This window comes from Camellia sinensis, chromosome 1, assembly GCF_055761805.1.
Source record: "Camellia sinensis isolate YWXY chromosome 1, ASM5576180v1, whole genome shotgun sequence".
In the NCBI taxonomy this organism is placed as follows: domain Eukaryota; kingdom Viridiplantae; phylum Streptophyta; class Magnoliopsida; order Ericales; family Theaceae; genus Camellia; species Camellia sinensis.
The window spans coordinates 344,699-369,253 of record NC_138961.1 but is presented as its reverse complement, the minus strand read 5'-3'; the positions used below and the strand labels follow the sequence as shown (position 1 = coordinate 369,253).

Here is a 24,555-nt window from a genome sequence, read left to right as displayed (position 1 = left end):
TTTTAGCAAATGGCAGGTTATATATGCATAAAATATAATCCAAATTACAGCAGTTTCTACATTCACTATAATAATACATGTGCTAAGAAAGACTACAAATTACATGAACTATAACATAAAAAACATAACTTAGAAAAGAATGGAGGATAGAAGGAAGAATAACCCCCCAAGCTGAGCTGAGCTGGTTTTCTGCTAACTAGAATAGAAGTAGTACACATATGTTTCTATGCAACTGTGTATTTTGTCTTTCCTAAGTTAGGGATCAGAAGTCTGATTTCATGAGCTTTACTCGAGGCTTTATATTGATGTCATCAAAGGAAGCCCCCTGCTCTACATGAATGTAGTCCCTTGTTTTGAGAACCTGCCAAGTGGTAATATTAACACGCACAACAAATTGCTTTAGTATTCCAATATGATACAACAAAATCAATAGAAAACAAACAGAAAAATGGAAAAACAGAATAACAATGTAAGCCAAAATCAACCATTCCACAATTTCCAAGGACACCATGTTGCAAGCCTATTTATATAACATTTTCAATGAATAGCCTTCATCTATAAAGGTGCTTGGTGGTGGAATATTAAGATACAAGAACTAGTAAAAGCAAAAAAATGACTGCTTTAAAAAAGATATAAAATGAAGAAATTTTAAGATACATTAATTGGCTAATGAGGAGACTAAGGACAATTAGACATGTTAAGTTGAAAGACTACAACTATCCTTATACTAGATTACAAGTAAAGATGGAGAAAACACCGTTGCTATTTTTCACTTATAGAAAATATTGGACATGTTTATGTTTATTTTTGGTAAAAATAAAAAAACTTGTTCAGTACGCACGTCTTATTTGGTACCCACTTATTTTGAAAATAAGTGAGAGGGAGTAGCCCGAGGTGGCCGTTGGCAGGAAGTAGTGTCCGAAAGTGATTGTTGAAAGTCGAAGATGGTGGCTGTAGGCAGGAAGTAGTGTCCGAAAGTGAATGTTGAAAGTCGAAGATGGTGGCCAGCCGAAGATGGTTTTTGGCCAAAAGTGGTGACTACCGATAGCCAGTGATGATAGCTGAAGGAGATTGTCGACAAAGGTGGTGGTGGCCAATAGGTAATGAGCGATAGGTGATGGAAGAGAGGAAAGAATAGACATTTATTTTCTAAACAAGTGAAACTAACCTTTTTTTGTTACAAGGACTTTGTAAATTTTGTAAATGAGTTTACAATTTTTTCAAACAACAAACGAATTTTTATTTACAATTTTTTAATTTTTTTGAAAATATAAACAAAAAACTATAAAATATAAGCATTAACAAACGAGGCCTTTTACAAACTTGCCAAATTGATAGAAAGAAGACAAACTTTAATAAAGTTACATGTACTAAAAGTGAGGATTTTGTTTAGATAAACAGGAGAGTAAATAAGAGAAAATATAATGATTTCTCTTATCTTGTTTGGTTAAACTAAATAAAAGAAATATATATATATATATATTATGTTATTACCAAAATAACCTTTTATGGGTGTCAGTTTTTTATGTCATCTATATTTAAAAGGGCAATTTTGGTAATATAAAAACTAGTAATTTGTTAGTTTCTTTTCTCACCCAATCTCTCTACTTTTGGAGAGATGAGGGTTATAAGAGAAATGGGTTTCTCAATTTCTTCCCGTTTCAACCCATTCCTCTCTTCTTTACTAATCCAAACAAGTGAGAGAAATGCATTTCTTTTCTTTTCTTTCCAAATCACCCAATCCAAATGGTCTGTTAAGGTGAAACAGTTACTTTCAGAAACTACGAAATGAAAATCGTTCATAAAGCTTAAGAGGAGAAGAATATGCTTGTCCAGCTCCAGCAGCATATTAACTTATAATAAATGTAAAAGACCATAAACACTATCATGGACAATTCTCTTGAACCAAAAAAACTTCTTGATGATCATGGAACCCATAGCCTTCACTTCTAGGCTTCCAAAACCTACTTCACTTATCTAGTCATGCAATAGATTAAGTGTACCATTTGCTTGACATGAGCATATCTCTCATTTTTAATGCTTGAATGCTTAGTGTTAATTTCATTCCTTTGTTATATGAAATGTTTGAAAGCATAATTGTTAACCCTTTGAGACATGGTATAAAGATGCTTCTTTGAATGACTTAATTTGCATGCTCACTTGATATGCATTATATAAAGATTTAGAAACACGAGTTAGGGAGCATTGCAATGCTATGTTCATGTATGCGTCGATTCTCTAATCAAGGTACTTAATTGTCAGTCTAATGTGCTTGACATTTTCATGTGTTGTGTGAAAAACCTAATCGGAATTAGTGGAATGATGCAGCCTGCTGTTCATAGTAAATTGTTTTGGCTGCCAGCAATTATTTTACACACTAAATGAGGAAGCTGGAAAGTTTATTCTGGGCCGTTGAATAAGCTCAGGTTCAGTAATTCTCTAGGACTCGTGTTGAGCATTTAAGGAACACTTTGAATAACACTTTTTTAGTTTTATAAAAAAGCCTCTTAAAAGGAAGTGAGAAGTCAATCTTTTTAGAGAGATAATTTCCAGAACAGAGCTTAATATAGCTCCACCCCCGGTTAGGGTTTCAAGCATTAGAGGATTGGGTTTTGAGGAGTTGAACCCGTGGCTACTTTCGATCCCTCCACCATTGCATATCCCAGCGAGAGGTCAGCAACCAGGCACCATTTCTTTGCTGTTCAGATTCGAATTTTCTTTTAAAGAAACTGTTGTTTTGAGCTGAACTTCATAAGTTCTCAATTCTACTTCTTGTTATAAGTTCTGTTATCGTATTTTATAAATAAAGTTTGTTGACAGTTTACATCATGGTAATTATGTATAATTAGTAAACTTAATTGAGATTAATTGAGTCTAATCATGATTAATTAGACTAAGCAATATTAGAGAGTTAACCTTGCTTAATTAGTGCTAACCTTGATCGTTAGAGTTAATTATATGATTAGTTTGTTAGAAGTCATCACACACCTCAATGGATTAAGAGTGTCTCAATCTCAAGTGATTATACTATTCATTGGTCTATCACTCATCCATCTGCCCTATATTTATGTAGGAGATGAAGGTGCTTGACAGCTATGTGAATCAAGCTGTGTGTATATGTAAATCAGATGTAAAGACTGTATACTCTAGCCCTTGGCAAGGAAGAGCTTTGGTGTTTGACATCAATGTACAAATTTGGTTTGAATGTTCAAGTTGCACTTTCTTGTGTGTAAATAGGAACTCCTTGTGTAGGAAGACCCTGGATTGAGAATGTAATAAAAAGTGTTAAAGTTTCGTTTCATTAATTTATGCACTTGCTCTGAATGGATGTTGTGAGTGTATTAGGTTGAACGAATGTGTTCTACAGCTAAAAAGGCAGGTTATACACAAAATAAATATGAGTGCTACCAAGTACGCCTTTGGTAGTCTATGACTACTGGCTGGTCATTACCTAATCCCAATTTGGGGTAATTTGTGGCAACAGGGGCTAGCATGCGGCTCAGCACCACAAGACAAAACTATAATTTACGATTGTTACTTTAAACTGGAAAACTTGAGCTAAACATACCAGTGCTTCAAAAAACATCCTTGATGCCTCCTTACGAGTTTTACCAACTAACAGGTTGTCCATGGAAAGAACCTTCCTGCCATGCTCTGCTTCCTTGTCAAACAATACTTGAAGGTACTTGGCAACCGCTCTACAAGAAAAATAGAATCAGAAACTTTTACAGACCAGCACTTACGGAAAAATAAAAAAATAAAAAATATGAAATTTAAGAAGATATTTAAAGGTTTGTAAGAGTAAAGAAAGGCTCAACACTGAAATAGAGTAAACAAGTCGTCTGTAAAAGATATAATATGAAACTAACACATCCATATTCACGAATCCTCATATACATGTAGCCAAAATGAGGGATTATGGAAACTATACCACCACTGGAGATCCATCAAGCTATCAAAAATTCTTTTTAAAAAAAATCATTTATATTGCTAATATTTTATTTAGTATAGTTTAATCCCATTAAAAAAACTAAGGGAGCCCATCACATAGGGATCCACACCCATTAAACACCTACTATTTAAGAAGTTTAAATCACTTTGTTTGGTTAATAGTTTTTTTTTTTTTTTTTTTTTTTAAGTGAACTTTTAAAATATTTTAAACAAATTTTATTTTTATTTTTTAGATCCTCTTAATTTAAATACATTTAAAAAGCAAAATATTTGTGAAAAAATCTAAGAATATATAAATAAAAATTCATCACATTTTCTTTTTTCTTTTTTTTGTGTATATATTGAATTTTTTTAGATTTTTTTTTTACAAATATTTACTTTTTAGGTAGATCTAGTTTATGTGCATCTAAAAAATAAAAAATAAAATTTGACTAAAATATGAAAAAAAAAAAATCCTGAAGACCACAAAACATGAAAATTTAAAAACTTGAATTGCTTTTAAAAACAGAGTGAATGTCGTTTAATCTTTTTTTTAAAAAAAATTCTTACAGAATTTGTGGAACTTAAACATGTGGAGTGACCCCATCTACAAAAATTCCTAGAATGCCACTGTGCATAGCATATTAAATATACAAGTTTCTAAAAGCCCTTGGCTGCATTTGTTTTGGGGATAAAATGGGTGGGATTGCATTGAGAATCCCACGGACCCACCTATTCCATCCTATGTTTGTACTGTTGAGAGGGAGGGGGGTCATCTGGTGAACCCACATTGTTTCTCTCTGGTGTAATTGACAATAGATAAGGCTTGGCACAAGAAAAATAGTTGACACGTGTGAGCCCCACTTTATCCAAACCCCTAAAAAGCTCCAACCAAACACTAGATAGGGCCAAATGAAAGCATAAAATGGTTCCAGAATTAGATGGTTCAAGGCATCTAATCCACCTCCCCAATACCTATCCGCAAATCAAATGTGGCCTTGATAGAAGATTAGAACTGAATGTGTGAGTGTGTGTGTGTGTGAGAGAGAGAGAGAGAGAGAGAGAGCTAACAGAAAAAAATAGCCTCATATCTTCCACTGCAATCAAATCACAAGAACTTAAAACCTCTTCTGTTAATTGTTAAATTGACAGACATGGTCTAACCACCTACGCGACCAGGTTATTTATTTTCGGTTTCGTAAAAATAATTGAGAACGCAATATTCAAAAGATAGCCTCTTCATAATTCTGAGGAAAACCATATTGCAGCCCCTGTTTGAAGAACCATGTGAAAGAAACACACCTGGTGCGGGAAGACCATCCACTATTCTCAAGGAAGCTAGTTTGCTCAGCACTTGGGACATCATGATCATCTTCTTCGGCAGCATCATCATCATCCACATTCAAAAATCCTGAAAATCCATGGGAAAAAAAAAAAAAGAAGAAAAAGTTAAGCATAAGAACCATAAACAATTATAGAACAGCAAATTAAGGGCATGACTCGATAGAGATTTACAGGTGATTCACAAGATAAAAATAGAATAAAAACAAACAACAAAATGAGAACAGTATCTTAAATAGTTTCAAATGCGTTCAGAATAGCATAAACCATAAGACATTGAAAACCATCACGTAAAATTTGCTGGGCATGTCTCAGTTTTCAAATTAAAAATATAAGGGAACTACATGCATGTGGGAGAAGGGGAAAAAAATAACCAACACATGACTTGCACCCCCACAGCCTTTTATTTGCACCCCACTATAAACACACTTGCACCCCCATGTGTTGGTAATTTTTTTCCCCTTCTCCCACCTGCATGTAGTTCCCCCTAAAAATATAAATTTGCTTATTTTAGTTTAGCAAAAAGATGTCATGCGATTTTGACGAAGGACAAATAACTCCAAAAGCATCCATCATACAAGTAACAGAGTTACATTGAAGAATATATAAGGAAACAAACCTGTATCGTGCCCATCTATTGTGTAATCAAAATCCTGCATGTAAGGCAAAAGAGTGTGTTTAGACATACCTCACAAGGAGAAAGAAGAACCATCTATTTCTACATAGAAGGCAAGCAATAACGCCAGAGCACAGCAATCTTGAAACTGTTAAGACAAATGAAATTTGAACATTGTCTCATTCTAGAGAAAATGTGGTTTTGGCAGGCCAACTACCTAACAGGGAATCAAGATGATATCATGTATTAGGTAACCCATTTTGTACCTGAAGACACCAATTGCTATGGCAGAACTGGCATGTTGCAGCAACATTAGAAAACTATTTTCTTATTTATGGATATCAAGTACTTAGGGCTTTAGGTGTTTATAGGCATCTGTGTCCTATGAGACAAACTACACCACTAGGGGAGGTGAACCCCCACCACACCATAAGTTCATAGCACATGAGCCTTGCCTCGGCACATGAATTGCCTAGGCACCTCGTGATGTCTTCGTATCACTCCCCCGCCTAGGCACCACTCACCTCACTTCCTCAGTGGCTCTTAGGTTTTTGAATTTGCTGGAATTGGGTTATAACATGGATCCAAGGATTTTGTTCTCGGTCAAGTTATAAAATGAATTATTAAATGTGCTTAGGGCGTAAGGTGTTTATAGGTATCTATGTCCTATGAGACAAACTACGTCACCACTAGAGGAGGTGACAACACAGCATAAGTTCATAATGCATGAGCCTTGCCTGGCACATCACTTGCCTAGGCACCTCACGATGGCTCCATGTTTCTCCCCCACCTAGGCTCCACTGAACTCACCTGCTCAGTGTGGCTCATCGCAGGTTTTTGAATTTGCTGGAATTGGGTTATAACATGGATCCAAGGATTTTGTAATATGATAGAACATATTACAAGGCCAAACTGGTTATCCCAGCAGAAATTGCAAACACCATGTATATTAAGTATACAACTTACATCACAATCTTCAGTGCCAGTATGGCTAATGGTAGCAATATCAGCATCTATTGTGCACTGTGGAACAGCTTCCTGCCAACCTGGATATTCAACATTATTTAAGGGTGAATATGAAGAAGCTAATTTAGGTTCTTCACTGGATCCATAAGACATCAAGTCCTTGCCATGGTAGTCCAATTCTTCAGCAAGTACCACATCCTCATTTACAACCCCTTGATTGTGTTCCCTGATTTCCTCCATGTCTTGGTCAATAGTTACAACAACCTGGTTACTGAACCTATCATTCTCAGGAGAAATTACAAGAGAAGGATTTTCATTCTCGGTATGTGCAAAACAAGGAATCTGCATATCAGCTTCAGTTTCTTCGAACAAACACTCATCCCCTGCTCTAGATTCAGTTCCGCCTACAGCAGCTCTGTCATCATTTTCCTCTGCTGCTTTGATAGCATCAATTCCCTTGCCGCTGCTTAAATAAACTATAGAAACATCCATCTCAACAGACTGAATATCCAATTTCTGATCTGTTGACACACCTGACGCATCCATTTGCAGAGAATCATTACCACCACTTTCTTTATCCAACGAAGCTGACGGGACCATAAAGCCAGCTGAAATATTATTTTCATCACCTAAAACAGGACACTGGTGGGTTGAGGAAGCTGACTCAACCCCAAGACTAGTGGCAAGATGTAATACATCAGCAACACAGACGCTTGCTCCATCGATTTCTATTTCACCTATCTCCTTAGAATGTTTGCTTATTAAACTCGGAGCTTCCAACACATCATATATAGCCTCCATCTGCACTTGTGTGTCATGACCCTGGGACTGCAAGACATGCTCTTCAACAAGCTGGTTTTCAGAAGATTCTGCTTCCCCATTATTTCTGACTACCATAGACTCATTGATCCCTCCCTTCCCAGTTTTTTGGTTCACATCCGGCTCCATGGAGAACTCCATATCATTTGCTGCTTCAGTAGGATTATTTTCAACCTTTTTTGAAACCAAAATTAGATCTGCTGCAGTTTCCAGAAAAGCATCATGCACATCATTTTGGGTCACCCTGATTTCACTCAGGTCATATGTTTGACTATTCAATAAAGCCAATTCTGTTGATAAACCTGCAAAAATGTATCAAAATTAACTCAGTTAACTCATAAGAATGCATGTCCAAAGTCTCCCAGACACAGTGTCATGTGTTTCTTGTAGAACAAATAACAATATAAAACAAGGATGCACAATCCAGAATATAAATGAATTATAGCCTCATAACTACTGTGGCATTGCAAGGACAGCATTCTACACATACACAACCTTCGTGTGACTAAATGGCCAAAAGTTTTGAGAAAGATGACTAATGCAAATGGGCAGAGAGAAGCCACATAAACAATGGTGCATAAGCTTACATGTGACACAAGCAGAACTGGTTAGGCTTGAGACATTCTGACTAGGAATTACAAACAAAATACGCTATCACCATGCATCTAAAAAAATAGTACATAATAAGCATCACAAACCAGAGTGTTCAAAATAAATCCAAGTTCTACAGATCAAGTTCTAATGTCATTAAAAATTGCAACTGCAAATACATCATTTCAGATGCAATAATGCTAGGTATCATGAAAGAAGTATCATGAAAAGTCTTCATGAAGATTCTCCACCTTGGATTAGTTTATAGTGTTCGTAGTGTTATTGTATGTTATATAATCACCCTTGGATTAGTTTCATGAAACTTTTTATGATATTTATTTCATGATGCGTAGCATTACTCTTTCAGATGGGGCACAGAACAAGAAATAAATAAAGCCCACAGAAATGCTGAGTCATCTGGACCATGAGCTCACCTGTAAATATGGGTTCACTAAAAATTTCATCTTCCAAGAACCCTTTCTGAATCATCCAAATTTCAGGGTGAGTGCAAGGAGCCTTCTTCCGTATGCGACGTATGTCCTCAGTACTAGTCAACTGCTGTCGTATTACACTTGGGTGGAAAAGATTGCAGCATTGTAAGCATAGCACCAGATAAGATGTAACAACGTTAAAAACTAAGAACATCATGATGAATGGTACATGTAAAGAACTAAAAAATAATATCTGGCAACTAAACAAAAAACACTATTCAGTCAAATGCACCTTGGCTACCTGATACACATTTTATAAAATATAGCCTATTTGACACATACATACAACAGGAGAATAAACCAATAAGCTAAATCATAACTAAAATCTGTTTTGAGGACAGGAATGGCAAGAGTAAAGACTGAAGGAGTTTCTCCTTTAGACCAGTAACAGCACATGTAAGAAGCATAGTAGGATAAACACAATTTTCCTTGTTCGTTCCTAATTTAGAATATATATATATATATACCTAATTTGCAAAACAAACATCTTTATTTTATTTTATTTTTTGACAGGTCACTTGCAATAGAAACATAAAAATAAAATAATTAAAACATAGATAGCTTATACGGCAATATAAACAAAGTAATAAACATAAAAAACAGAACATACTCGCCATGCAAAACCATGGTATCGTCCATAAGAAGCTTCCTCTTTGAAGCATAAACCCGGGGTGTAATCCGAGGGCGTTTCATACATGTCATTGCAGGTGGAGGTGTGGGCTTCATTTTCAAAACTGAAGATCTTCTACCAACTGAAGAATAATATAACCAGTTTAATCAAAAACTACATAATAATGAAAGAATAACATACAATCCAAGAGTTCGGATTTGCTAAAGTCAAAGATCTCAACTTCATAGGTGAAGTTGGCACATTATGGGACTAATCTGTACCCAGGTTAATAATCTGAATTGTTCATCTCATATGACAAGTTGAGAAGAACATGCATGCAAAAAATTAGATAGCAGACATAAGTAATCACATGATCAACTGACATATATATTATAACAAATAGACGGTCTATTCTTACAAACATGTAGGCAATATAGATAAAAATGATCTAATAGTATAACAATCGACGTTGGATCAACTTAATTTTTTACATGGATAATTTTCTTAGTTAGTTGTATAATATGAACAGTTTAGATCATCGAAGTAAGTCCAAATTGATCCGATCATGGGTCAACTTTACGGTGAAGTTGAGATCTTTGACTTTAACAAATCCGGACTCACAATCCAACTAGATTCCAGAAGCTAGAACTTCTAGAATAAACATACACACAACTTTAACAAATCCGGACTCACAATCCAACTAGATTCCAGAAGCTAAAACTTCTAGAATAAACATACACACGACTTTAACAAATCCGGACTCACAATCCAACTAGATTCCAGAAGCTAAAACTTCTAGAATAAACATATACACGTCAGTGTATGACGAGATGGAAATTTCACTTCTCTAATTAGTTTTGGGACCAAACTAGCATGCATGAATTCCATAAAAAATTTCAATACCTAAAATGGAAGACAACAAATCATTGTCATCAGGAACAGACTCCTTTGTTCTTTTGGAATGGGCCATGCCCAATGATTCAACTGAATTTAAACTCTGCAGAGTCATTGTACTTTCAGTGAAACTGCGTTTTTTTCCCGCAATGTTGTTGATCCCAGCATCACTTTCGTCACCAGTTGCTAAGTGTGTTTTGTCTGGTGTGGACTCCATCAACAAATTATCCTGTAGATCAGCAAGCCCTTCTGGTACAGAAAGCAACTTTTCTGGTACAGGCAATTCAGAATTCGCAGAGTCGTCTAATTTTTCTAATTCAGTATCTCTCGAATTAATGCTGTGCACTTGATCATCCAATTTGCTGAAGTCCGCCTGAATATCTTCACAGGAAGCAGGATCTGTTGTGTGGTTTTCCTCCAAGACTGGTTTCATAAAGTCAGCATGAAACCCTTCACCTGGAAAATGAGACCCATAAAATCAGAGATACAAGTGAAATTTATAACCATATTTCTACATAAATTATGTTTCGTGAGCTTTTCAAACAAACCTTGCACCTCAGTAGCATGGGTTGCCACCTTTCTTCCAGATATCTCCAATGAGCATAGCTCAGTAACTCCAGATGGCAAATGAGGAGAACCTGACACGTCACCTCCAGCATTTAACATACTTGGTTGGTTCAGCTGCTTGCATGGCTGAAGAATATGCATGTCACCAGCTGCCATTTTTTCACAAACAACATGGTTCAAAATATTGGAATCCTTTGGATCCAGTAAAGCCTGAGTTTCAGGGTTCTCGAGATCTTCTCTACTGGGGGCTTCAGTATGTGATGCCACTGCATTGATAGAGGGACATGATTTTTCCATATTTCCTGCATTCTCCACACTATTTGATAGTTCTGGCATAAGCGATGCTTGATTGATCTGTAAAATACATTCTGAGGCCGTCTGGCAGGTGCTAGATAAGCTTGACTTCTCAGAAATATTTTTAATAGCAGTACAGGAGTTGCCAAAAGGATCCTCCAAAACAGGCGCTTTGTCAGAAAAATTAGGACTTGACACAGTTCCGCCCAACCTAATTCCTTGGGGTTCTATACCATCTGCATTGGCCACATCAATAGTTTGAGTAATGGGCACATTATTGCTGACAACTTCTTTCTGCAAATCTTCCACCTCATTTTCCTTATCAAATGCAGTGAAGTTTTCATCTGGAAATTCTGATACTGGAGTAATGGCTTCAACTGGTTCAGCTGAAAGGAGATTCCCCGCACTAGATGGCGAATCTTCCCATGACTTTAGTTGGTTAATCTCCTGGTCACCCAAAACAGTTACAGGGTTCATATCATTCGGCAAAGACAAACTCACTGCATTTTCATTACCACAATGAAGATCTGATTTGCTGGACATGTTTGTCAGGTTCTCTTTAGCCGCAAATTTTATTAAATTATGATCTTCAGATTCCAGATGATCATCACTTGCTGAAGCCTCCTGAATATTGGACAAATTTGACTCTTCCCCTAATTCCAGGTGATCATCACATGCTGAAGCCTCTTGAACTTTAGACAAATTTGGCTCTTCCATCAATCCAGGAGTACATGGGGCCTGAGCATACTCAATGAAATCAGTATTCCCAGCAAGACCTTCAAGCTGCTCACAAAGGAAAACAAAGTCATTAAACCAAGGTGGCTACTTAAAAATACCATGACAAGACGCTAGACTCACTTCTACCTGAAATAGGACAAAATTGACCAAAAGTTTTAGGGAGCAAAACCACAAAATATGGAAAATAATAATAGTAAAAAAATCATCAGCTATTACTTGATCTTAGAACTGAAAATTAACCTGATTTACTCTGCCAGTAGTCAGCAACACCTCTGAGTTTCCATTAATTCCTTCATCAGTTTTGTCTTGCTCAAGATGTACCATTGGTTGAACAGATGCAGGCTCAGCACTGAAATCAGAGAAGATGAATGGAGTCAATCAGAAATTTGTAATCTTTTGGGTGATTAATACAGATCAGTCCATGAGAGTAAACCACCAATTACAAACACAAGAAGACAACAACTTCTAACACGAGGATGCATGCTTTTGGAAAAAATGAATCTGCACATCCATATAATAATGTAGCAAAAACATTACTAGGCAAGCCAACAATGCCTGTCCTCACAAACTTTTGCGGAGGAAGCACAAGTGGCACAAATGCCTATGTCGTTAGTCATTACTTATCGAACTTTATACTCTGAAAAAAAACTTGTTTAAGGATTTGCAATAGAGTTTAGATCCACCATAGTATTAAGACAGAAAATTACATACGGGGAATGGTTAAAAAAAGGAGTAAATCAAATGAGTAATGTGCAGAACATGACAACGTGGAGGACAAGCAAAATATATAATTTCATATATTTAGTACATGTCATATATATGAATATTTCACCTAAAGATATTAAAAAATGTAACATAATACTAATTCCTAAAGTTTACATGAGGGATTAATATGCATAAATTTAAAATCTAAATTGTTTTCTTTTATAATTGTATTCCAAGTTATTTTGTTCAAACTTAAATCATGTTTCATAAAAGTCTAAGCAATGAACATGTGTGCCTCTCAAATGTCCAAAGCATGTCCGAGTCTAAAAAAATAACAGGACACGTTTGGCCAAGTGTCCAACATGTGTTGGGAAGTGTCCAGTATGTTTTGGTGTCCAACATAAACACACAATCTTCTTAGAAGCATCTATACTTCTTAGGTGTTCCCCATATTGCTCGGTTTGTGCTCCCCATATTGTTGCTTCCCATGTGCACTGTTATACAACTCATTCTCCCAACAAGTGCACGATATAATGCGGCATCAGGCATGCCTACTAGGTGATGCACCCAGCAAGCATATCCAATTAGCTATGTGTACTATATAATTTATTGTGTTCCTTAGATAGATGGTTGAGAATGAGTGACGTGCCCATAATAAATCCTCTATATTACACAAGAATACAAAAACATGTACGAATATTTAGATACACGTCAATCTCATTGGATTTGGAGAAGAGACCAATCTAGAAACAAACCCATACTCCACGCAAGTACCCAAGTCCTAAAACATAAGAAATATATTGTGCATATGAAACTGAAAATGTTCCTCAACTGCAGGGCAGTTTAAAAGTCAGAATCATGTCTTTCTCTCTCTAAAGTTAGTTTCCAATGATGGATAACTAAACTAATAAATGACTACAGCATGCAGTGTGTCACCATCCACTAATAAAGTTTAAGAAAAGTTTGTTATGACCAAGCAGTTAAAAAATGAGATCCCTAATAACACAAAAGAAAGACAAAGTAGTTTATAGTCCCATTAAAGGAAAGAGCATACCCTGAATCCAGCATAACTCCAGCATGTCCAGTAGCGATAACCTTGTTCGAAAACAATTCCTGTTTGTAGTCATTTGTAGCAATCGACAATAAACTTCTAATGAAAGAAAGTAGGATTCTCCAATGCATAAATAGAATGTTACATCATATCATGACATAAATCCACAAACAGTACATTGATGTAGGACACATTAGGACCTTGTGATAAACTGCCTGCAATTGGATTTTTTACTTATGGTTGAAACATTGTAGGATTTAGGGTTAACAAGATGGAAGAAGGATTCTAAGATTCGTACGCAAAAAGGGAACAAATTTGGTTTAGTTTCCAAAAGGAACAGGTTGGATTTCCAAGAAAGAGTATGCTGAAAGTTCTGGACAAGATCTAATTTAAGTGCTTAGGAGTTAAATCAATGGCCAATAGCTAAACAGAGGTGTCAGGGTCAATTAGAAAAGATTGTAGGGCATTGTAGAAAGAGAGGTTGCTATCAGATCATGCACAATAGCACAACAAAACTAGGGTTCTTTGGGAAGAGAAAATGATAGAGAAAAACAAGGCAGGTTAACCGTGCAAGGGCTAAGCAAAATGACACAAACACAATAACAAACTCCTATAAAACTCAATACTTATCGAAAAGAAAAATTATACATATCTAAAGACTAATAGGTCTACTTTTAGATCTTAAGTAGAAGACTTATTTTTTCGATTGGTGGTAGACAACATATAACACACCCAATCTTCACCCATAATACAATGGACCAAAAATAAAATCCACTTCCAGCAAAATTAACAATAACTACAATAGCCTTGACTTCTAGACATAAGAAAACAAAATAAAACCAACCAACAAGAAGCAACCTTTGAACAAACATAAACTACGATCTAAACACTACCATGACACTTTCCTTAGAACCAAAAGAATTTCTTAATTATTGTGGAGCTCGTAAAATTTGTTTTATGCTTCCAGAGCTCGTAAAATTCAATATATCTAACTTAAATCCTTTGCTCATATGTTTTTAATCAGTTCTCCAATGTTCTCAATAATCTAATGCATTTATATTTCTCACACTTCCATTGTGCAACATCTTCCTTGGTATCTTAAAAATCTTTTCATAACACACAAAACTAGTATTTACTTCAACGTTTGTAGGAAACAAAATAGGATCTTGAAACTTCAATTCCAAACTGAAAAAAAAAATCAGCTTGAAGAACCTTGTGATGGGTTTAGGGTGAGGAAAAGTTGAAGCTTTCAGGTTTAATAAGGTAAAGGAAGAATTCAAGGTTGTGTCACAAATAGGATTGAGTTTTCAGGACAGTGTACCATATGCTCAAGACATCAACTAATTTAAAGGTATTTAGGAGTTAAAACCAACAGCGAAAAATTAAGGGAAAGAACTAGAGTTAATTAAAGGTAGGTTTTGCGACAGAAGGTTCAATGGCCATGAAGGCATAGATAAACTAGGCTATGAAATGGTGCATAATGGATACGGTTTTGGTGATAAAAATGAGACTGGAGAGAGTATCTTAGATTTTGCATTGGCTTTTGACCTGGTGGTTGCCAATACTATGTATAAGAAAATGGATGAGCATTTGATAACCTTTAAGGGTGGGTCAGTTAAAAACCAAATAGATTACTTTTTAATGAGAAAAGTGGACCACCTAAAATGTAGTGATTGTAAGGTGATTCTTGGAAAGAGTGTGGCCTCTCAACATAGGATTTTGGTACTAGATTTATATTTTAAAGGGCAATACCAAGCTAGGAAGGATGATGGGTGTCGTAGGACAAGATGATGGGACTTAAAAGGGGATAAACTAGAAATATTTAAGAATAGAATGGATAAGGAAGCTGCTTGGGACTTGGAAGATGATGCTAACACTATGTGGAACTCGATTGCCAATTGTATGAGGAGAATCTCAAGGGAAATGTTTGGAGAGTCGAAAGGAACGGGACCCAGCTTTAGGGAAACTTGGTGGTAGAATGAAGAGGTTTAAGCGATAGTTAAGGGAAAAAAAGAATACTTTAAAAAGTGACAAAATGATAGAACTGAGGAAAACCTTAAGAGCTCCAGATTGGCTAATAAGAAGGGAGGTCAAGAAAGTAGTGAGAGAGGCTAAGTTGAAAACTTATGATGACCTATATACTAGACTAGATAGTAAGGAGGGAGAGAAGAGGATATACAAACTTGCTAAGATACGAGAGAAGAAAACAAGAGATTTTAATCAAGTTAAGTGCATCAACAGTGAAGATTCTAAGGTATTGGTGAGGATGAAGAGATTAAGGAAAGATGGAAGAACTATTTTGAGAAACTATTAAATGAGGAACATAAAAGTACGTCAATAGGGGAAGAAATAGCTAGTAATACGATAAATCAAGACTATAGGTTCTATCTCAGGATTAGGAACGTTGAAGTGGAGATTGCACTCAAGAAGATGAAATCAAATAAGACTTTAGGACCCTATAATTTCCCTATTCAAGCTTGGAAGTGTTTGGGTAAAAAAGGGATTGTTTGGTTGACTAGGTTATTTAGCAAAATTTTGTTGACTAGGAACATGCCTGATGAGTGGATGAAGAGTATTTTAGTGTCAATCTATAAGAATAAAGGAAATGTCCAGAATTGCAACAACTATAGAGGAATCAAGCTAATATGTCATACAATGAAAGTGTGGGAGAGGGTGATGAAACGCTGATAGCAAGATATAACAGAGATGTCAGAGAATCAATTTGGGTTTATGCGTGATAGGTCAACAATAGAAGCGATTTATCTGTTGATGAGAGTAACAAAAAATAGACATTATGGTGTTTATCAACCTTGAGAAAGCATATGATAGAGTGCCTTGGGATATAATATGGTGGGTGTTGGAGAAGAAAAGGGCGACAAAAGATTACATTGATATGATTAGAAACATGTATGAAGGGGTGGTGACCACTATTAGATCGCCTGCTGGAAAGACAAATAAATTTTCTATCACTGTAGGGTTACACCAATGATCTATCTTAAATCCTTATCTTTTTGTGTTAGTTATAGATGAGTTGACAACAAATATTCAGGATGACGTGTCATGGTGTATGCTTTTTGCAAATGATATCGTGTTAATGGATGAGACTAGAAAAGGAGTTGACACAAAGTTGGAAATTTGGAGAAAAACACTTGAATCTGAAGGTTTCTGAATAAACATAACTAAGACAGAGTACATGGAGTGTAAATTTAGTAACAGTATCAATGAAAGCAGAGGAGAAGTGAGAATTGAGAATTGAGAATTAAGAATTGAGAACCAAAACCTGTCTAAAGAGTGATCATTTTCGTTATTTATGATCAATTATCACAACGGCGGGCAAGATTGATATGGATGTAGCCCATAGGATTAAGGCGAAATGGCTTAAGTAGAGAAGTGCGTCTAGGATACTGTGTAATAAACGAATACACATTAAACTAAAAGGTAAGTTCTATAGAACGACTATTAGACCAACGATATTGTGTGGGACGAAGTGTTAGGCAACCAAGAAACAACATGTAGATAAGATGCGTGTTGCTAAGATGAGGACGCTAAGGTGGATGTGTGGCAAAACTAGACAAGACAGAATTAGAAATGAGTGTATTTGGGAATTGGTAGAATTAGCACCGATAGAAGATAAGTTGAGAGAGAATCGATTGAGATGGTTTGGTCATATTTAACGGAGACTAATAGAGGCAGTAGTAAAGAGATGCGGTGTAGTGACGATAGATGGAAGTGTTAGGGGACCAGGTAAGTTTAGATTAACGTTGACTAGTGTTGTAAATAGAGATATAGATCTACTTAATTTGACTAACGAAATGGCCTTTGATAAAGTCGCGTGGAAAAGAAGGATTCATGTAACCGACCTCATTTGATGGACTTAAGGCTTGGTTTGGTTTAATGTGGTTTTGCGACAGAAGGTGGATTTATGTTATTCCAGTTCTGTGAACAGTAACTTGAGTATTTTGCAAATAGAATTAAAAGAAGAACAAAAGAAGAAAGGAGGAATATTTATATTTTTTAGGTCAAACCACCATGTTTTGTCATATGCATGGAACCATATCTTTTTATTCTTCCTCACGTCTTTTCCCTGCATGTCCCTTCCTCAAATTGTATGCTAATCAGAACTCAGTGTAGTGGACCACTAGTCAAGACAACAGCTATACATAAATTAAGGATTTTTTTTTTCTTTTCTCCATTGAGAACCTATAAAAATAATCTCCATCTTCAGCAATTTATCAAGACTAAATGTCTTAATAGTCCAATAGACCCAACAAGCCCACAAAATATGAATTTACTTTACAACTGCACTATGATTATGATTATGATATATTACCTCATCAAGGTCCAACCCAGATGTTTCACCATCACCAAATCGCTCTGAAAAGAAACCACAAAAAACAAGGGAAAGTACAAACTAAACTTAGATTTAGAATACACCTAACTATCAAAGAAGTTAAAACCAAAGCATCTTGCCATGTCATGCAAAAGTGAATACTAACCATCAAGTCCAAACTGGGTTGTGGAGTAAACCACACTCTCCATCGTATCCTGAAGCGTAATCTGCTCCCTTGTACTGACATGATGATCAACAAAATTACTGCACAATTGCCAGTCAGTAAGCAAAAGTCAAGTCAAATTGGGAAAAAGTGTTAATCTTAATCACAGAATGTACCATTTTCAAGAAACTAACAATTTACTATCCAAATTTTAGGAATCCTGAAAGTAGGAAAATAAAAAGAAAAAAGAAAAAAACAACAAAACTGAGAATTATATTCAAATAAAGGTACCCAAAACTTTCCAACTTATGCTATCAACTTGATTATGTGATGATCATCATTCAACACTTCTTTTAATCAGTAGGCATATCAAAAAATATATCAGGGAAGGTCAATGCTTGGTGGTAAAGACAGCTACTAATATTCAAGAAAGTATCAAGAGATGATACTAGATCCCAAAAAAAACCATAATCCAGTCAGCACCAATCATCATTTTCCATATAGACACAAGTGATTATGTGACGCTTTGCTTAAAAATACGAATTGGGTAATTTGGCACCAACCCCTGAAACATGTCACTATCTGGTAGCTCAAAATCATCAAGATCAAAAGTCTCAGGCAACGTTATGGAGTGATATGGTGCAGTAGATTCTTCAGGTGGTAAATCAACAGCAGTTGAACGAAAGGCTTGCTTTATCTTGAGCAAAGCCTCACTGCAATCGTCGAAAAGGTAATTCACCTTTCTTGAATATATCCTCACCACACCAAGCAGAAGATGGCTAGATAACCGAAGTGCAATTGGTACTTCAGGAAAAAGAATTGAATCTGTCAAGAGACGAGCATACAGGAGTTAGATGAGTCCAATAGAGCATTTAACAACAAGAATGGAGATAACCAAGGCAGCTTAACTCAAGTTGAAATGGAACTATGGCCATTGAAACAAAATGGTAGCCCCTAATACCGTACTAATAGTCAGTCTGATTTCCTTTAGTACAATAGATACTGAATAAAGGCTGGTGAAAAATTTACTTAACAAATAATAAAAAAAAACTCTACTAGCTTCAATTGATTTAAATAAGATAATGACATATTCAGATCAACCCCCAAACAAAATGATTCAAGTCCCTTAAAAATATTCTTTGAAATCAACCCCCAAACAAAACAAAAAATAATTCAAATCCAAATACTCCTAATAACAAATGCCACCTCCAGCTTTTTACAGTTCCATATTGGTCCCAATTATAAATCTATGGAACCCTGAATGGCCCCAGCTTTCAATTTTCTCATACACATAAATCATAATGGCCTTATAATGATATACTTGTAAAACAAGCCCCCCTTCTTCTTTCTTTTACCCACATCCTGTAAATTTACTTTGATACCCATGAATCTTTCCATATTTTCAGTGTAAGCCAAATGCAAACGACCATCATCGATCTTCATAAGTTAAAAAACTTCAAACAAAAAATAGTTGTCAAAGAAAGTTCTATATTTGCTTTTATGTAATGAATCTTTTCCTGGTAATGTATGAAAACTAAATTAGAGTGATATTTGTATGTTATCATTTTCAATGGATCGCACCCTTGGATTCACTGGCAACACCCATACAACTCTCCATCTCAAATGCCTAGGTTCATTAGACTAAAATATCTTTACCATCTAAGTGTCCCTAAAACTTTAGGTGATTGCTAATATCATGCAAATGTCAATCTCTTAGTCACAATCAAATCTACATCCCAATATAACTTCAGACCAACTAATAGCTGGGATCCCAAAGGGATGAAAAGATTCTTGTGACCTATGTCATAGTGAGAAATATAGACTGACTAACAGATACACATAGATGCTAAGAGAAGTCAAGTTTATAGTAGTACTCTTTTTTTTTTTTTTTTTTTTTTTGATAAATAAGTTTATAGTAGTATTTACATCCTATATTAGACCTAGTAAACTTCATGTCAATCTATGATGCGAGACCATCCTCCATACTACTACACCTGAAGCTCCAAGTCGCATACGTTACTTGCCCAGCAACTTGTACAATCCCAACCGACAATAGCTAGAGTTTGTATTTCATGCACAAAACTTAGATCTTAACTAAACCGAAATCAATGAACTCGGCATCCTGATTGAATCTGTTGATATAGTTTGAGTTTGAGTGGCTCCTTTCAACAATAAGATTTGGTTGCCTAAACTCAGCAGCTCTCTACTATGCTAACTATAATAATATATGAGTGAGAGGCACTATTTCCGGAGCAATTTCCATAATAATTCAGTCTCCTCTTCATGTGAATTTTGTGTTAGTTGTCCTGCAGCAGATATCTTATGCAAACACAAAAATTCATTTTTTTCTGGGTGGATTTTGTCAAGTCAATCACGTAAACAAATATCTTGTTATGGATCTCATTTATTGATAGTCTTTATTTGCACGATATATTCCAGCTTATTAATTTATTTGAAAAACTACATTGTATCTTATGACCCAATATATGATATGCAATGAGAATGATTCAGACTCAATCCTTTATGAAACATAACTTGAAAGCTACAACCCCGTTACTTCTTTCAATAGTAAAATATGTATCATTTAATCAACATAGAAACATCCCGCAGTATTGGGTGGAAATATTTGCTTTAACCTAAAACCTAAGAAACGCAGACACTTGTCTAGAGGAAGCGTGTCATGACTGACACTTTCGGACACTCATATATGCATGTCTGACATTTCTAACATGTCTTGATTAAAAAAATCAAATTCATAATATCGGACACTTTATTGACACTTCACAAAGACTTCGGTGACACTTCTTCAACTCTTTGAAGACGTCCTAAGTGTTGCATTCTTCTCTACACTCTAAATATGTTTTGAAACATTAATAAAATGAATACATGTGTATTACATGTTTTATAAGAATGTAATTGTTACGTAAATGATATATTAGTGTTCAAGTTATGAAATATATAGTTTTTATATGTAACTAATACAAGAGGCATATGCAATGAGTGGCAATGGTTACTTGTTCATACAGCAGAAATGGGAAGGTTTAAAGCAGTAGTGAGTGCAGTAACTGGAGTTGATGACATGCCAGGCTCCATTAAAACCCTTTCTTGAAAACTAGGCAATGTTTCAATAATATAAATACTTCAATAACCACTCATTTATTTTTTTTCTATAAAAATAATAATAATTAAAAATCTTTTAAACAAGGAAGCATCAGGGAGGAAAAAGGAATTTCAAGCTGGCTTCGTAATACTTTTAGTTGCATCATGCCATGGAAACCTCTAACTAGACACCATTCTTTATCTTGGATCATCAACTACATGAGAAGTAAGTAATACATAACCTCTACCATTGCTTTGAAGAGGATTATAGTGAACAGACTACATGACCAGATTCTCTCAAAACAGGAGATTAATTAAATGTTACAAATTCTGGCCCAACCTTGTCTTCCGTATTTGCCAAGAAATGAAGGTCTGCAAATTGAACTAGGCACATGAACATGTTGTAACTGTATCCTCAATGGATGAATTAGCAATGCATAAAACTAGTTGATCAAGTTAAACATTAATGCAAAACAGGCAATTAATAATGTTATCGAGCCGCGGAAACTTGTCTAACTAATAAAGATAGACTGTTAACGGCAGTAGGTATGCAGAATATACTGCAGGGATGATTCTAACACTAGGAAGAAGAAGAAGAAAACATAGCAAGCAGCCTTGTGCATTGAATCAATCATTTCAAAAATAATTCAAAGAAATGACCATAGAGAGCCATAATTGAGATAGGATATAAGTGCAACTGAAGCCTGGAAACGAATCCTCCAGATAAAACATGATAGAACAGCAGCAAGATCCAATTTTTAACCATAATAAATTATTCTAGAAGCTCGGAACAGAGAGAGAGAGAGAGAGAGAGAGAGAGAGAGAGAGACAGTCTTGCACCACTAGAATAAATAATTTCTAGAAGTTGCTTCAGTCGGACCTACATACAAGCTTTTGAACGACAAAGAATGCTTGTTTATGCTATACAAAAATAAAATTAAAAGAAGAATAAAACTACTGACCAACAGAGACACCGATATCGGTATCGGCAACCTGATTCTTGCGCAGCTTCCGCTCCAAATGTGCCGCAATCCATATGGTCCCGAGCGGCCCCTTCTTTGCCAATATAAACTGCGAGTAAAACATCTTTCTATCCCCGCAGTAAAGCCGTGAATTAATACAGATTCAGAAAATCCTCTCCCAAAAAAACCAAAAAAAAAAAAAAACCCTAACTTTCCCTTTTCCACTCAACAAGAAATCCCAAATTTCTTACTACTATCAAACCCGCTTGTACAATTTCCACATCCGCACCCAAAAAACCCCAAACTCATCCCGAAACTTCATCTAAATCTCAGTATGTTAGTAGAACCCACCCACCCCCAAGAAAAATATCTCAAGTAACACCAAACCGCCGAGATTCCGCCCAAGACATCACATCAGCCCTTTCGTTTCGCTGCAACACCCATTAAAACCAAAGAATTCAGGGAAAAAAATAAAATCCAACTATAACAGAGAAAAAGGAAATTCAATCACAGTAAATTATATACCGAATTGGCCAAAACCTTGTCGGAATTAGAAGCTCAGAGACACCGAACACTTTTGCTAGAAGATAGCCGTTGACGAAGTCTCGAAAATTTGGGGAACTAAAACCCTAATAATCTTTTTCTTTTTTCTTTTTCTTAATTTTTTTTTTTTTTTTTTTATCTTATGGGATCGCTCGTGTCCAACGAACCTTGAAACTCAGCTGAAGAAACATAACTTACAAACCTTCAAATGCTGAGATCGAGCTCGAACTGGGTTGATGCGATTTATCTGGGTTGATGCGACTATCTATTCCTATTTCTCTATTATATATTATATATTATTATATTATGTTATTTTATATAGGAGTAACGAGTAATAATATTAATAATATTTTTATATATATAATAAGGGTCCAGCTTGTCTTAAGTTGAGATCCATTTAATCCGGTTTATAGGGTCTATTTTTTGGTTCTTTTTGATAATCTGAACCGTTCAATATGTAGAACTCGTCAAGTACTATATGTTTGTAAAAAATCACATTGATAGAATATCAATAACTATGTGATCAAATCAGTTTTGTATAAAAAAAAATGGACGGTAAAAAAATTAACAGTTGATAAAAAACTGTTTTGTTCACATAGCTATCGATATCCGATCAATGTGATTTTTTTAAAGATGTATAGCACTCGACGAGTTCTACACATTGAACGGTTCGGATTATCAAAACAGGACCCGTGGTGGGCCCTCACGGGCCCAACAGCACGGTCCAATCCGATCTTGGACTGAACTAAAGCCACTGCCTATAAAAAAAATACATAAATTACAAATGGACTTCCTCAAATTTACTTAAAATACGAATTATTCTTATATTTTAAAAATTATATTTCTTCCCTTAAATTTTTTAATTTCATCAAAATATCATTTTTTATTAATAAATTATCAACTTAATTAATAATTTTTAAAATTTTTAAAAATATAATTTAAGTAATTTTATTATTATATATGAGAGCAGCTCAAAATTGTATTTTTTAATTAATTCTATTAAATAAATATTTTGATAAGGAAGTGTGATTGTAAGAGTGTAATTATAGTGTGAAGTGAGTGTGCTTTTAATAAATGTGTTTATATATCTTGAATGTTTTGTGCAATCTGTTTTCAAGAGTGTTATCCTATGTAAGTTTTCTTTCTTCTTGTTTTTAATTTTAATATAATACAAGTGTGATGTTTATTTAGTATACTTTTGATTTTTGAATTACGCATTAAGATTAATGATAGTTACCAATACATTGTTGATTTACAAGAAGAATTGTCTAATCTTAGACTATTATTATCCCTTGTATCAAGTCAATTGATTATTAATTATAGTCAAAAAATTTCGACTTTCAAAAAAAAGATCAAAGAGTAACAAACTTCTTTAAAAAGACTCCAAAAGCATTTGCAATCTTTAATCTAGGTCTAATTCTATCACTTACATGTGTTTCCTTTTGGTATAGGAGCCAAATTAAGCTTAGAATTGATTTAAGTCTCTTCCTATATAACCAGTGTGGCACCCAAGTCACAGAAGTCTGCAAGTCGTTAAGTCATTAGGTAGGAGGCCATTATTGATCATTTGAGTTTATGCAAAACCACCTGTTGACAGCTACAATTATTATGGCAAGATTATTTAAATAATTTTCTAACCTAATTTATGGTGAAGGTTCCTCGACAAAACCAGTTATTATTAATCAAAGTGATTTAGAAATAGAAAAGATTGAAGAACGTCTTCAAAATTAGAAATTACCCACCAAAGATATCAACTATTTATATGATAAGAAATTTGAACTTAAACAAACTTATAAGATCAAAACAGTTGAACAAATTGTACCAGTAACCCAAGACAATCAAAAT

General features: G+C 35.1%; 1 protein-coding gene across 4 annotated transcripts; it reads right to left on the bottom strand.

The window, feature by feature from the left end:
• On the bottom strand, nt 1-23,028 carry SYN4 (sister chromatid cohesion 1 protein 4). Of its 4 annotated transcripts, none has more exons than XM_028264913.2 (16): nt 22,693-23,028; nt 22,168-22,598; nt 18,670-18,931; nt 18,110-18,207; nt 17,944-17,987; nt 13,617-13,675; nt 12,098-12,206; nt 10,807-11,902; nt 10,268-10,714; nt 9,365-9,506; nt 8,698-8,834; nt 6,854-7,974; nt 5,891-5,924; nt 5,233-5,341; nt 3,569-3,698; nt 1-361 (listed from the first exon to the last, which is right to left on the bottom strand). In XM_028264913.2, exons 2-16 carry the CDS (start codon nt 22,289-22,291, stop codon nt 263-265), a joined length of 4,011 nt encoding a protein of 1,336 aa, XP_028120714.2. In that variant the 5' UTR covers nt 22,292-22,598; nt 22,693-23,028; the 3' UTR covers nt 1-262. The 4 variants fall into 4 exon arrangements, with proteins under 4 accessions (XP_028120714.2, XP_028120717.2, XP_028120716.2 ...); XM_028264916.2 differs by having other exon boundaries at nt 13,617-13,657; nt 22,693-23,018; XM_028264915.2 differs by having other exon boundaries at nt 22,708-22,998.
• Between the last annotated feature and the right edge of the window lie 1,527 nt (nt 23,029-24,555).